Raw genomic sequence first — 15,260 nt, 5'->3', positions numbered from 1 at the left:
TGATATTTCATAAACTGAATCAAATGCTTTTAATCCAAATTTGAGTATTGAAAGATAATAAATAAAGGGAAAATAATTATAATATATTTTGAAAATCAATTAAAAATATAATAAAATATCACAATATGAATAAAAAAATAAAAAAATATATTATAAACCTTCCGCGCATAGCGCGGATCAACGGCTAGTAGTTATATAAAGGCTACCATTATTATTTACTTAGAAGGGACGGGACACAGCTAATTAAAAGAGAGAGAGAGAGAGAGAGAGGAGGAAGAAAGTGAGAAAACAACGAAAGAAAGAAGTCAGATTTTGTTTTTGGTCATAAGTAACGAAGTATGGTGGCGGAGACGAGCTCTGGTGGTGGCTCATCGACTTCTCCGATCAAAACCGTTGTCGTTTTGGTTCAGGAGAACAGGTCTTTCGACCACATGTTAGGTTGGTTCAAGGAGCTTAACCCGGAAATCGATGGAGTATCCGAATCCGAACCAAGATCCAACCCAATCTCCACATCCGACCCCAACTCTCCTCAAATCTTCTTCGGCAAAGAATCTCAGAACATTGATCCTGATCCCGGTCACTCTTTCCAGGTTCAACTATAATCATACCGGATTATTTCATACTGCTGCTGCTATCTTGGACTTTTCGGTTCAGGCACATCTAAACAGCGAGATTGATATGGTTTTGTTTTAACGTATCTTTAAAAATTCCAGGCGATATACGAACAAGTGTTCGGGAAACCGTTCAGCGACGAGACCCCGTACCCGGATCCGAAAATGAACGGGTTCGTACAAAACGCAGAGGCTATCACGAAAGGTATGTCGGAGAAAGTAGTGATGCAAGGGTTCCCGCCTGAGAGACTTCCGGTGTTCAAGGAACTAGTTCAAGAATTCGCCGTGTGTGACCGGTGGTTCTCGTCTTTGCCGTCGTCGACGCAGCCTAACCGACTCTACGTCCACGCGGCGACATCAAACGGTGCGTTTAGTAATGACACTAACACACTCGTACGTGGGTTTCCTCAGAGGACTGTGTTCGAATCACTCGAAGAGAGTGGCTTCACGTTTGGGATTTATTACCAATCTTTTCCTAATTGCCTTTTTTACAGGTAATAATAATACGTTTAGTGCTTTACTCTTTTCTTTTAAAAATTATTTAAGACAAAACTCAGAGTTACGAATTATTAAATATCATCGTGGGGGAAAGCAAATCTTATTATATAATATATAGAAATAATAACATTAGGATAATGATGAACCGACGAATAATAAAGACACCTGGATTGCAATATATCTACTTAATTGAAATATAACGAAATTTGAATTTTAATCATATTGATTTTTTTTTCCTTTTTTAAAAACGTTTCCGTAATGATCATGTATAAGAAAACGACACATGCTTGGATTGGAATGTTTCGATTTGTAGTTTAGAGAGTAAGTGGAGTTGCTTAGTACTAGAATTATTATATAGTATGAAAAATAAAATTGTCATTTTCGTACAGTTTCTTTCTATGAATAATTTGTTTCAGATGGGGATTACTAAACTTGATATTTCAATATAGGATTGCTAATCTAATTTTTTTTTTTTTTTTTAAAGCATTCATGTAATAGCCGATGTGTCCACTATCCAATTAATACTTTTTGATACTCGTTAAAATTATTAGTTATGCTATTATAGACTCATGTAAATGTAATAATCCAATCAATCAAATTTGTAAAAACAAAATTGAATCAGGAACATGAGGAAACTGAAGTACGTGGATAATTTCCATGAATACCACTTGAGTTTCAAGAGACATTGCAAAGCAGGGAAGCTTCCAAACTATGTAGTCATTGAACCGAGATACTTCAAGATTATGTCGGCTCCAGCCAATGATGATCACCCCAAAAACGACGTCGCTGAAGGCCAAAACCTTGTCAAAGAGATCTACGAAGCCTTAAGAGCTAGTCCTCAGTGGAACGAGATTCTCTTTGTTGTTGTTTATGATGAACATGGAGGTTATTATGACCATGTACCCACGCCGGTCATTGGTGTCCCTAATCCTGATGGTCTTGTTGGACCTGAGCCTTATAACTTTAAGTTTGATCGACTGGGTGTTAGGGTTCCTGCATTGCTCATCTCACCTTGGATTGAACCTGGAACCGGTACGTATATTCTCAATTGAATTTTTCCCAATTATTTTAATAAACTTACTTTTGCTAACATGATTTTGTAGTGTTACACGAGCCAAACGGACCGGAGCCAACGTCGCAGTATGAGCATTCATCAATTCCGGCAACACTGAAAAAAATATTCAACCTCAAGAGCTTTCTTACAAAGCGTGACGAATGGGCAGGAACACTCGATGCTGTCATCAACCGGACCAGTCCAAGGACGGATTGCCCCGGTAACTATATATTGGTTATCAAGACCGTTATGGTTCATCGTAGATGCAAATTAGGTATTCTATATATAATCTTTTCTTTTTTCTTGATTCTTTCAGTTACACTACCAGAACTTCCACGGCCAAGAGACATAGACATTGGAACTCAAGAAGGAGACGAAGATCTCACAGATTTTCAAATTGAGTTGATTCAAGCAGCGGCTGTCCTTAAAGGAGATCATATAAAAGACATTTACCCGTTGAAGCTCGTGGAGAATATGAAGGTTTTGGATGCAGCTAAGTACGTAGAAGAAGCTTTCACTAGATTCTATGGTGAGTCCAAAAAGGCTAAAGAAGGAGGTCGTGATGAACATGAGATCGTTGATCTTTCTAAAGGATCTACTCGTCATTCGAATCCAAAATCTTTCGTTCAGAAGTTTTTCTCTTGTTTGATTTGTGATAATTGAACTTGATGTTAAAGAGATTTTAACTTCTGAATATTGTGGTATTTTGTTTTCCCGGATATTAATATGAAGAGTGTGTGAACGTTTATTTGGTTTGTTTTTGAATCATATATTTGATAGAGCAAAATTCAGAAACAGAGGAAAAAACAGAACATACCAAACAGAACACATGTCAAATTATAACACATCAAAAGAGCGATTTGTTATTAGTAACGATAAGTCTTCTTCCTCTTCTTGTTATGACAATCGCAAGCTTTCACAGTAGAAGTCATACAACCAAACTTCCTCTTTACTTCTCTCCACACACTTTTCTTCTTCTTCTCGCAATGAACAGCACATTCAATATTCTCAATCTTTCTTTTCTTGCTGTAACCAGGTTCTATCTCCAGACTTAACATCTTCTTACTCATTTTCTCCATTTCATCATCTTCATCTACCTGATCCTCGGTTTTTTTCTCTACATCTTTCATTTCTCTAGCCACATTGTTGCGAATCTGCGTCTGAGAAACAAACAAAACTTGCACAACAATCCGCAGTGGAAGCTTCTCGTTCTTTGAAGCATGTTCACATGCCTCGGATGAAAGTTTCTTACATTCAAGAACTCTACAAGCTTCCATCTTCTCCGATTCAATCAAGTCTCGATGCCACTCCAAGAAAACATCAATTGCTCTATATATTCCATCAGAGTATCTTAGCACATCGCAAGACGCAGCAACCGTTATTTCTGCTAACGCCTTAAATGCTCCTACCCTTAAACCAGCGTCACTCGCAGCTGCCTCCAACAGAAAATCTTCCAACATTCTCGCTATACTCACAAACCGCGAAAGATCTGAGACATTATAGTTACTATAGAAGATCTTGAGAATTCGTTTTAAGAGCTCGATGTCATAAGAACCATCTTCTTTTGGAAACAGAATCAGGAGATCTTTTGCTGTAGCCATGTCGAGCTGCGAACTTATCCTAACTTCAAACCCTTTTCGGCAATCAGAGCAAGCATCAAGAAAAATCGATTCTTTAAGCGATTGGAACAAAAATCCACACGAGATAGTTCCCCTTTCGTGAGGCAAAAGCCTCTCAACAGCTTCAATTACTTCTCTCTTGTGTCTTGAAAAGCTTTCGTCTCCTGAATCTTTCTCGAAAACCCATCTTTTCGTGTAATTGCAGACCGATGCCACAAGACTTTCTATCGAGACATTGTGCTTACTTAATTCTAAGATCAACGGTTCATATAACCGAAGAGGCAATGTAATCAAATCTTGGAGCAACCTAGTATCGTTGAGAGCCTTTTCGACAAGAGAATCTAAGAAAACTTCGATGAGTCCAACATCAGCTAGTTTGTCCAATATCCTCTCGGTGCAGATACGAAGAGCTTTCATGGTTTCATTCCAGCTCATAAGAACTCGTTGTTCCAAGAACGTTACTGCCATATTCAACAAATTGTTAGAGCTATGATCATCGCTCATCTCTAAGTAATAAGCAATGCAGAGCACAGAGACAATGTTTTCAGATGACAATTCGATTTTGTAGCCATAGCAGAATCTAGCCACGAGTTCGAAGGTACTCGGGTTGATGTCCATGTCTCTGAGGATCCAACGCAGTTCATGGAGCTTGTTACAATCGATTAATGTCGTCACTTTCGCCGATCTCTTAGCTAGAGTCTCCTAAATAAACACAGAACCCTAGAAATCAGAAAAAAACCCAAAACAGAGAAAAAACTTGGCGAAATGGATTCAAAAGCTTACTTTGTGAAGATGAAATGGGGCGCCTTTCACATAGAGGTCAAGATCAGGTGACTTTGAACTTCTACAAACGATCAACATTTAGGTTTGTTAAATTGTTCTTGTGAAATTAACATGAACAGGAGAGATTAAGAGTCTTACCGGGTCGATAAGTTTTTCGTATACCTATTTGACATTTTCGAGGTAGCAGACTTTCAAGCTTGTGTTTCACGGGGTTCTGCAACAATGTTAGGGGAAACAAAAAGAGAGAGCAAAAAAGAGGGAGGAAAGTATTTCTCAATAGTAAGGATTGAAATCAAAAGGAAAAAGAGAAAAGAAATATATAGAGACGTTAGAGGAAAAGTATGGTTGCTTGCTACGATTTAGGAAGCACTGTTATGATATTGTGGGATTTATCTGAGAACAATTGTAACATCATATCAAACCACTTCCTCGTTGGCGATAATTGAGAAAATCACCTAATCTCTAATTACTATGAAAACTAAAGTTTGAGAAATATAAAAGAGATAAATAATACTATAGAAATAAAAGAATAGTGTTAAATAGTTGTTTTATTTTTAGTGAATTAAAAATTATTTAATTATAATCAAATATTTAAAAATAAATTGATTTTAGATATTAAAACATTATTTTGAAAAGAACAGAAAAAACTTTTTTTAAAGATAGTTTATGTTAAATTTTATATTACATGAAAAACATGTTGAGCCTAAAACACCAAACTGACGGACCAAAGAAAATTCTTTGGACTGGATGCCTAAACTCGGTTTGTTTTCAACGTATTAAAAATCTATCAACTTAAACTATTTTTAAAAAATATTTTTATTTTTTATAAACATTTTGTGAGTTAAAAATATTACTTTGGAAATGATATAGAAAGAAAAATTAGTTTAAGTGTTAAATTTGTATTACGAGAAAACATGTTGAACTTATAACACCAAACTGACGGACCAAAGGAAATCATTTGGACTGGATGCTTAAGCTCGGTTTATTCTCAACGTAATAAAAATTTACAACTTAAACTAATTTTTTTTTAAATAAGAACTTTTTAGTTATTTATGTTAAAATATTTTGTGAGTTCAAAAAAATATTTTGAAAATAAAATAAAATAAAAACATTAGTTTAAGTGTTAAATTTATATTACGATAAAACATGTTGAACTTATAACACCAAACTAACGGACCAAAAAATTAATTTTGGACTGTATGCCTAAAATCGGTTTGTTTTCAACGTATTAAAAATCTATCAACTTAACTAACTTTGTTAAAAAAAAAAAATTATGTTAAAAAAAAAAAATATTTATATAAAACGACATTTTATGAGTGAAAAGGATTTTAGTTGAAAACATTATCCTGGAAAGAAAAGAAAAACTTGTTTTGCGTAAATGGTTGTATTGACAGATTTCTGCATCTTGTAAACATTTATTAATCAATGTATTTTGAATTTTGATTTGCCGGAAAAGAAAAACTTTTAATAAGGAATGATGTTTTGATTTACCTGGTTGGACTTTGGTAGCAAAAAGAGCCCAGAGAGGAAAGCCCATTAACAAGGAGACACGGCCACACGTGAGCCCAGCACGCCGTTGTGTAGTTCTCTCCGTGATATCCACCACCACTTTGATAAAACGCCGACGGCACTCGGATCTTTTTGCAGATAAAAGAAAATTTAAGAAAGAAACAAAAAAATCATTGCATTGCTACTAATATCATATTTCATATTTAAAAAATAATAAAGAGCAAGATTAAGACAGGAACAAAGCCTTGATGTGAGCTACTTACTGTCTTTGTTTGATATATCACCATCATCACCATCATCGATCAACGAAACACTCTGTTATTCTTCTTCATCCGGAACCATCTTTGCTGCTTGCTGCCCCCATCAAAAAGCTTACGGAACTGAACTGAATTCAAACCATTCTCAAGACAGAGAGAGGATGGTGTGAGAATGGTTTGAGGGGGAGAGAGAGATCATTCAATCAGGAAAAATGAGATGATGAAGTAACCCACTGCTTCACTTCAATGTTGAATCATAAAAACATGAAACATGGATCATCCATTTATCATCGGCGATCGATTCTCTCTTTGTAGAGGAGAGAACCATGTTTTATTTTAAAAAAAAAAATCAGATGAAAAGGATTAGATTTTGGGTTTTGGTTCTGATTTCTCAGGAAAGATGAAGCAGAGAGAATGCATATCGTGGACTTATAAGAGGAAATATAAAACAAAGCTTGAAAAATATCGGATTACAACGGCTACTTTTACTTTTTACTGTTTACAACAGTCAATTTTTTTTCCTCATTAATTTTTTATTAATATCAAAAGATAGGTGTGAAAAGGCGTTAACCATCAACTCATTGCTTGAACGGGGGACTAGTAAATATTTGGGAATTTTATGTAAAATGCCACTTTCAAAACTCAAACTTTTAAAACTGCCACTTTCAATTTTGTATTTTGTAAAATGCCATATTTATTTTTATTGTAAAATAAAAAGACAAAAATACCCTCAAAGAAAGAAGACAAAAAAATCTGACATAAATCAATTATGGACATTAATTAATAGACAAGTTTTTTTTTTGTGCCGATACTCTTTGCTTTTACTATATACGTATAATGAACAACAAATTAAGAAATAAAAAATGGACATATTACAGACATCAGATCTAGTCCACCGAATCTAGTCCATCAACGCACAAATGTGTGATCGAAAGTGTATACCTAGATGGATCATTGATGATATCTTCCATAGATGCATCATTTGTTTTATCTTCTGCTTAATTTCTTGTGGTTTCAAGAAATCTGTAGGATGGACAAGTTTGGTCTACCGATTCTGGTCCATCAAAACTGGTTATGGTCCGCTGTAACTTCTTCACCTGATATGATCCACTGAAACTGGTTTGCCGGATCTGATACTCCAGAATTGGTCCATCGAAACTGGTCTGTCATATCTCGTCTATCAGATCTGGTCTACTGAGACTGGTTATATTCCGCTGAAACTGGAACTGGTCCGCCGGAACTGGAACTGGTCCACCGGAACTGCAACTGGTCCGCCGGATCTGCAACTGGTCCGCCGGAACTGGTCCACCATAAATGGTTCGCCGGAACTAGTCTGCCGGAATAGTAGAGAGATTTGTTTGTTGTTGAAGAAAGATAAGATGAAAGAAGAAGAGAAAGAAAGAAAGAAAAAATGAAAGAAGAAGAGAAAGAAAGAGATGAGAAAAAATGAAAGAAAAGAGAGAAAGTTTGAGTGAGGGATAGAATTGACATTTTAATAAATTAAAGTGGGTCATATGGCATTTCTTAGAAGATTGAAATGAAAGTGGCATTTCTTAGAAGAAATGACACTGTTCATGGCAGAAAATACAATTTTCTCTAAATATAATAGTGGGACTTATTATAAGAGAAAATGTAAAATGTCCAAATAAATCAAACAACATGTAACTGGTTAACTTTTTACACAAGACATCAACAACGACAAACTAATAATTACACACAACAGCTGAAGCAGAAGATGATGATTAGACAATGTGTTCTTCTTTTGCCTCTTTGATCAGAGATGATGTCACAATTCTGTGTAGTGAGACACCATTTTTACTGTTCTGTAAGCAGTTTAGAACCTGGATAAGAGAACAACCTCACAGTGTTTACATAACTTAACTCCGCCACCTCTTCTTTCTTCATGTTTGACAGGTTCGCAACATAATCTAGTACCTGTTCAACATCAGACAAGTAATGTGTTATCTAATCAGCAGAAACAAGAACACACACACAAAAAAAAAACCAACTTACAGCAAGAATGTTTGCAGGCTCATTAAGAGTTGGTTTTGGATCCGAAGAACTCTCATCTGATTTTGGTAACCCGTCGGGTGAATCCGTCTCCAGTAAGAACCTATCGGAAGGAATCTACACCACACCCGTTAAGAAAAGAAAAATCAATACTTTTCAGCTGGAAGTTGTCTTGTTACAGAGGAAAACAAAAACAAACCGATTTCGAGGTCTTCTTTGCAACTTTCTCATCAATGTAAGTGAACCAGCCAGAAAAAGAGAAGTATGCACCAAGCTCTGCGAGTTTAGGAACAACTTCAGCTGAACCATTGAATGAATGAAGAATCACACCAGCAGGAAAAGGCCCTACAGATCTGCGTGTATATATTTCGAGAAATTTAGTGCCACATATCGAAAATCATATATAAATAGGCTTTCCCCCTTCAATATCTAATGCAACATGTAGATATGTGTATTACATACCTCATTATCTCGAGCAGATCATCGAATGCATCGATGCAATGAACTGCTACAGGTTTGTTCAGCTCTTTTGCAAGTTCAAGCTGTGGGCGAAACACGACTAGCTGGTCTGAGTAATCAATTCCTGCTGCTAAGGGACCTTTGTCTAACCCAATCTGCGAAAAGACAAAATAAAATGGAGATGTTTTTCAGAATTCATAAAAAAAGTTTAAACATGTCATCTACGGTTTATACTTAATCTTAACCAACAAGTTAAACATCTCAGAATTCATTAAAAAAAAATAAAAAATTAAAGACAAAGAGTTTAGATGAATCAAGAGATAAAGAGACTAACTTCTCCAACAGCAGCAGTAGGATTGGTCTCAAATAACTTCTTCAATGTGTTAAACCAATGAGGACTTCTATCAGCAATAAACCTGCAAACCAATAACATAGAGAAGAAAAGGAATAAGCTTTGTTCTGATCCTTTTTGCATCAACTGGAAATCATCTGCATATAAAATTTATACCAAGGATGAATTCCAAAGCAAGGAACAACAGAAGGATACGTCTCTCCCATCTCTTTCACCAAGTCCCAATCTTTCTGGCTCCATACACAAAACCTGTTTAAAATATATGTATACAAATGTGTAACAGTAACCAATGATCAGGAAAATTTGGGAAAATACCTCGGAGGTTCCGTTGACTGCGAAATTGGTAACACCAACAGCTAAAGCCGCAGATATGAGCTCGGAGGCTTTGTCGATGACCCTCTTGTCTTGGAGGTGACAATGAGCATCAAACAACTTCATTTTCACCGTGGGGTTCTTTCTTCTCTTCTGAGGTTCTTAAATGATCTGAAGAGACATATATATATAATAGATGTTTTATGAACTGTGTTTATAGCTTAACCCAAAAGTAATGGTTGCATCATATGATCTACAGAAAAGAGTTGACTTTGGAGATAGTTTGAGGTTTAACAGACGCTACAAAAATCTGATCTGGATTTACTTGAACTTGAAGACTGAAATGGCTAACCTCTGTGTTTGACAGATTAATTACAGTAAACAAAGAGTTGCCGTACTAACCTTAACTCGTGTAAGATAAGAGTAAGGAACAAAACTAAAAGACTTTAAAAGGATATCTCTATCTATGATATTATAAAGAACAAAACAAAGACAGCTCATATGTTTTGTTAAACACACATCATTGACTTTGTTGGTTTCAAGACCACCTGAAGATTATTTTTTTTTAAAGATGAAATGTTTACTAGATAATATAAGTGTTACCTGTCTGAAGACACAGTCAATGGAGGCACAAACATCTTCCTTGGCTGATTTATGCTGTCATTTTCTTCAATTACGCTAGGATTATAGGAAGCAAGATTGAAGTAACAAACTTCTGAACAAGTGTTTGTTGTCATCTGATCAATGGCATGAACCACATTCTGAAGCTCCTCCCAGATGGCTTTATACACCATCCTCTGCCTGTTCACTGAGGATTTCCCCTTGAACGCCGGTGATACCACGACAATGCTGCACCAGAACCAATGAGAAATCAAGGCAGAGTAATATTAACACATAACTGTCACAAACTTTGATCTGTTTTTCAGCAGCTTCTTCAACGAATCAAGATTAGACAAAAGAAGATGGGATCTAGAGATGCGGGTGCTAAGTGAAAAATGTGGTCTATCTAGCTCAGAAACAGAAGTCTCCAACACACCAGATCATCTCACAACTTGGATTCTTCGGTATATGACTGACTACCAAAGAATAAAGAGCTAAGCAAGAATTACTAACCCTGTAACCCGTTCCCAGACATATCATCCTATAGAGAGAAACCGACTCTGCATCTAGTTGTTACTTAATATGTTCAATGAAAAAGACCTCTTGAACGAATATTTCTTCAAGACCCACAACCCCTAAACACTGCATCACTGTGAGTCGGCAAAACCGAGCTAATACAATCACCAGAGACGTCAAATGAGCGAAGAAAGACGAAAAACAGAGTAAAAATATATAAAAACGGAGCAACATGAGAGCTATATCACTACTATTTCAATTATTTCAGCCAATCAGAAGGCTCTATTTCATACCCACGCGCACCAAACGCGAGTTGCGCGAGTGAAGGCAATTCCTGTGGGTTCTCTAACCCACCAAATCATGCCTTTACGATTCCACGCACTTTTTTCTAAAATTGCCGTCGCGTGGCTTTTTTTTTTCTTTTTTTTCTTCTTTTCAAAACCAATGTAAACCAATCCAAAATCAATTGTAATTCCAAAACCATTAAAACCAAACCGAAATCAATTATACCTGATTCGTGAGTATAGTGAGAGCTCTTCTGACGGCATAGCCTTTGAATTCACCCGGTGGTATGGGATCTCCGTCGGACAGCTCCGGGTCATCCTTCCATGGCTTATTTCTTTCTTCTGAGGATCCTTCTCCAACAAAACTCCATCCTACTTGGCTACTTCCAAGTTCCAACGTCCTGCGTGTTTGGAAACGATTTTAAGGTTAAGCCTAACCGAGCTTAAAATAGCAGTTTTCTTTGTAAAGGTGAAAAATCAATTTATTTTTTCTGTGGATTTTGTTTTGTCGGAAAAAAAAAATAATAAAACTGAAAAAGTGATCTCAGCCGTTGGATGGAGTCCATTTGCTTCACCGCAACTCAAAGAAGCGTCATATCAATCGCACCGTCTAAACTAAACAAGGCAAACCCAAATAAGGTTTCTTCGTCTGTCAATCTTTCTCTCTTCTCTGATATTATTCCGCTCCCTATCTGTGAATTGCGTATACAGAGAGATAGAGAGAGAGAGGGAAAGAGAAACTCGTTAAAAAAATGGCGAACAGTCACACCGATGACTTAGACGAGCTTCTCGACAGTAAGTTTCTCTTTCATTTTGATCGACGTTTCTCCTAATTCTATGTAAATTGTGTTCCTGCCTCCTATATCTATCGTGATTGTTGAAAGGTTTTGTCTTTTGAGGGGTTTTTTAATTAATTCATTAAGATTTTTTGGGGTTTCTTTGTGGTTCTGTCTCTCAGGTGCATTGGATGATTTTAAAGATCTCAATCTTTCTCAAAGGTTACTCCTTTAACCAATGTGTTTAGCTTCAAAGTCTCAAACTTTTCATATTAGTAGTCTCAGTTCTGCAGATAGGAGCTGCTCTGTGTATATGTTTTAGATTGAGCTTAGAGACTTTCATATCCCAAGTTAAAGACTTTTGGGTTGTTATCAATTTTGAATGTGCTGTTGTAGAAATCTAAGGGAGGCCCAAGAGGAGGAGAAGAAGAAAGTAGAGACAGGTCTATTGCCGAGTGGAGTGCAAGGTCTTGGGATGGGATTACCAGATTTGAGAAGCAAAAAGAAAGGAAAACAAAAGGTTTCGAAACAGGATCATGTTACTGAAGCTCTTGATAAGCTTAGGGAACAAACTAGGGAAACTGTCAAAGGATTGGAATCCATTTCTTCTAAGCAGCAGCCAGCTTCTGATGATGATGGCATGGTAGAGGATTTCCTCAAGCAATTCGAGGATCTTGCTGGATCTAAGGTAAATAAGTACCCTGAAACTGAATCTGTTTCTACTTAATCGAACTAAAACTCGAGACTGTAGTCTTTGATCACCAGTTGAAGAGATTATGTTGTCTTTACTTACTACAAGTAGATTTAAGTAGAACAGCCTGATTTATATTCTAACTGGATGCGATGTCCTCAGGACGGAACCGATGTGTGATTTCTTTTATTGTGTCTGGTAGAATATATTATTTATGTTCATGTTGAGGCTATATCCAGATGATGATTCTACCTGGTAGCTTCGGCTTTTGTTGACTCTCCTCTTGTTTTTGCATAGGACTTGGAATCAATTGTCGAAACGATGATGCAACAGCTATTGTCAAAGGATATTCTCCACGAACCAATGAAAGAGATCGGTGCAAGATATACGAAATGGCTAAAAGAGAATGAAGCCAGTCTAAGCAAAGAAGACTTCAATCGTTATTCACAACAGTACAAATTAATCGAAGAACTCAATGTGGTTTACGAGAATGAACCGAACAATTCATCTAAGATAATGGAGATCATGCAGAAGATGCAAGAATGCGGACAACCCCCGAGTGACATAGTTAAAGAGATCGATCCCGGGTTTGATTTCGCAAGTCTAGGCCAAATGTGAGTTCCTCTTCTCCTATCTATCCCTCATTTCCTCAACTGGGTTTTGGATCTCTCCCACCTGGAAAAGAAGCAATGTTTCATGTTTTTTTCATCCACAGATCTCCAGAGATGCTGGAGTCCTCGCCAAATTGCTGTATAATGTGATGGGCCAAACAGCTTTCAAGGTTTATGTCGTTTTTTTTTCTCGTTAGTGTAAAATTCAAAAGCTGTGTTATATATAATTATGATTGGAATTTCGCACACACAAAAAAGTCTTTATCTTGTTTATTGTCCTTTTACGATGAATGCAGCCAGTCACATGCTTGTTAATTGTAGATGATATACAAATATATCTAACTGGTTGAAGTCGAATAAATTTTAAGAGCTAGTTGGAATGAACGGTGGTATATTTTTCACATGGGGAATTTATATAACATCTTCAATTTGTGTGTTAATAAGTGAATAAAATTGCACAAAAGAAACATGTGTGTACTAAAGATGATCCAAAAAAGAAAGAAATCATTCTGCCAAACTGAAAATGCACATCCACAAAAGTAAATTAAGTTAAATGCTGTGGTTTTCAAGCTAGAAACAGTAAAAGAGATTATTCGTTACTACTAATACAGTAACAGTAAGTTAATATATTCGAGACACTCTCCTCGTATTAGCATTTGTTAGTACAAATAGAATACTACTTGCTTTCAGTCCATTAATAAAAGATGTTAACAGGTGCAATTATTTACGTATATATATGTACGTGTGGTGAAGACAGTATCTCATGTACGATTCTATCTTCAAAGTCTCAAACTATGGACCATCATCAAGTGTCTTTGCCAACATCTACCACCACAGGTCTATCGTTCAAGGTGCATCGCCGTCTGCCAGAGCTAGTCACTCCGGCTAAACCAACGCCACGAGAGCTGAAACCTCTCTCCGACATAGATGACCAACAAGGACTAAGATTTCAAATTCCGGTTATATTTTTCTATAGACCTAATCTTACGACTAACCTCGATCCGGTCCAAGTGATAAAGAAAGCCCTAGCCGACGTGCTGGTTTACTACTATCCCTTCGCTGGTAGGCTCCGGGAGCTTTCAAACCGGAAACTGGCGGTGGACTGTACCGGTGAAGGCGTTTTGTTCATCGAGGCTGAAGCTGAGGTGGCGCTTGCCGAGTTGGAGGAAGCTGATGCTCTTCTCCCTCCTTTCCCTTGCTTAGAAGAGCTTCTCTTTGACGTGGAAGGTTCGAGTGAGGTCCTCAACACTCCGTTGCTTCTTGTCCAGGTTCATTATCTTAGAACAGTTTGTTTGTTCAGTTGTTGTCAAGATGGAAAGAAACAGAGCTTTTGTTTAAAACTTAATGGGATCACGTGCAGGTCACGCGCTTGAAATGCGGCGGATTCATCTTTGCACTCCGTTTCAACCACACCATGACCGATGGAGCCGGTCTGTCGCTCTTTCTAAAGTCACTTTGCGAGTTGGCGTGTGGCCTTCAAGCGCCCTCGGTTCCATCCGTATGGGATCGACACTTGTTGACGGTGAACGCTTCGGAGGCGCGCGTGACACACACGCACCGTGAGTACGAAGATCAGGGGGAAATCAATGCAGTAGCCGCTGGAGAACCTTTGGTTAGCCGTTCTTTCTTCTTTAGCACGGAAGAGATCTCGGCCATACGGAGACTCCTTCCGCCTGATCTCCGCAATACCTCATTTGAAGCGTTGTCGTCATTTTTGTGGCGTTGTCGGACAATAGCGTTGAACCCTGACCCCGACACTGAGATGCGACTTACTTGCATCATCAACTCGCGTGCCAAGTTTAGCAACCCACCGCTTTCGCCCGGTTACTACGGAAATGTGTTTGTCATCCCCGCTGCAATAGCGACTGCACGAGATCTTATGGAGAAACCGCTTGAGTTTGCCTTGAGGCTGATTCAAGAAACGAAGGCCAGCGTAACGGAGGACTACGTCCGCTCGGTGACGGCCCTAATGGCGACAAAAGGCCGGCCTATGTTTGTGATGGCGGGGAACTACATAATATCTGATTTGCGACATTTTGATTTAGGAAAAGTTGATTTCGGACCGTGGGGTAAGCCAGTGTATGGTGGAACCGCAAAGGCCGGTATCGCAGTTTTCCCGGGAGTGAGCTTCTACGTGCCGTTTAAGAATAAAGAAGGTGCAACGGGTACCGTTGTGGCGATTAGCTTGCCGGTACGGGCAATGGAGAGGTTCGTAGCAGAGATACATGGCGTAGTAAATGTGTTTAAGAGATGAACCAAAAAATCCTAAAGTTTGTTATTGTCTTCGCTCTAGAGCTCAGTGGAGTCGTTCAGTTATC

At 37.7% G+C, this 15,260-nt stretch overlaps 5 protein-coding genes across 8 annotated transcripts; 3 read left to right on the top strand and 2 right to left on the bottom strand.

The window, feature by feature from the left end:
* Positions 1-248: 248 nt before the first annotated feature.
* On the top strand, positions 249-2,913 carry LOC17891215 (non-specific phospholipase C3). The gene is made up of 5 exons (XM_006297369.2): positions 249-590; positions 714-1,105; positions 1,732-2,141; positions 2,213-2,383; positions 2,480-2,913. Exons 1-5 carry the CDS (start codon positions 339-341, stop codon positions 2,824-2,826), a joined length of 1,572 nt encoding a protein of 523 aa, XP_006297431.1. The 5' UTR covers positions 249-338; the 3' UTR covers positions 2,827-2,913.
* Positions 2,914-3,012: 99 nt separating this feature from the next.
* On the bottom strand, positions 3,013-4,602 carry LOC17892968 (BTB/POZ domain-containing protein At3g03510). The gene is made up of 2 exons (XM_023786841.1): positions 4,566-4,602; positions 3,013-4,484 (listed from the first exon to the last, which is right to left on the bottom strand). Exon 2 carries the CDS (start codon positions 4,398-4,400, stop codon positions 3,030-3,032), a length of 1,371 nt encoding a protein of 456 aa, XP_023642609.1. The 5' UTR covers positions 4,401-4,484; positions 4,566-4,602; the 3' UTR covers positions 3,013-3,029.
* Positions 4,603-7,932: 3,330 nt separating this feature from the next.
* Positions 7,933-11,181, bottom strand: LOC17891707 (uncharacterized metal-dependent hydrolase YabD). Of its 4 annotated transcripts, none has more exons than XM_023786338.1 (10): positions 11,091-11,181; positions 10,578-10,735; positions 10,068-10,313; positions 9,468-9,635; positions 9,309-9,382; positions 9,135-9,216; positions 8,804-8,955; positions 8,541-8,694; positions 8,345-8,458; positions 7,933-8,266 (listed from the first exon to the last, which is right to left on the bottom strand). In XM_023786338.1, the coding sequence occupies exons 4-10, from the start codon at positions 9,588-9,590 to the stop codon at positions 8,147-8,149; spliced, it is 819 nt and encodes a 272-aa protein (XP_023642106.1). In that variant the 5' UTR covers positions 9,591-9,635; positions 10,068-10,313; positions 10,578-10,735; positions 11,091-11,181; the 3' UTR covers positions 7,933-8,146. The 4 variants fall into 4 exon arrangements, with proteins under 4 accessions (XP_023642106.1, XP_023642107.1, XP_006300035.1 ...); XM_023786339.1 differs by having other exon boundaries at positions 10,578-10,714; positions 11,091-11,178; XM_006299973.2 differs by lacking the exon at positions 10,578-10,735 and having other exon boundaries at positions 11,091-11,138.
* Positions 11,182-11,250: 69 nt separating this feature from the next.
* On the top strand, positions 11,251-13,326 carry LOC17891197 (peroxisome biogenesis protein 19-1). Its single transcript, XM_023786341.1, has 6 exons — positions 11,251-11,333; positions 11,413-11,659; positions 11,823-11,862; positions 12,037-12,328; positions 12,629-12,945; positions 13,047-13,326. Exons 2-6 carry the CDS (start codon positions 11,617-11,619, stop codon positions 13,090-13,092), a joined length of 738 nt encoding a protein of 245 aa, XP_023642109.1. The 5' UTR covers positions 11,251-11,333; positions 11,413-11,616; the 3' UTR covers positions 13,093-13,326.
* A 339-nt stretch (positions 13,327-13,665) lies between these two features.
* LOC17892519 ((Z)-3-hexen-1-ol acetyltransferase) lies at positions 13,666-15,235 on the top strand. The gene is given in 2 exon segments (XM_006297593.2): positions 13,666-14,210; positions 14,303-15,235. Coding segments are annotated over 2 exon segments (1,407 nt in total). The 5' UTR covers positions 13,666-13,736.
* Positions 15,236-15,260: the final 25 nt, after the last annotated feature.

Source organism: Capsella rubella, unplaced genomic scaffold (genome assembly GCF_000375325.1).
Source record: "Capsella rubella cultivar Monte Gargano unplaced genomic scaffold, Caprub1_0 scaffold_3, whole genome shotgun sequence".
Classification (NCBI taxonomy): domain Eukaryota; kingdom Viridiplantae; phylum Streptophyta; class Magnoliopsida; order Brassicales; family Brassicaceae; genus Capsella; species Capsella rubella.
Note: the sequence above shows the minus strand (reverse complement) of the source record. Positions and strands in the feature narration are given on the sequence as shown.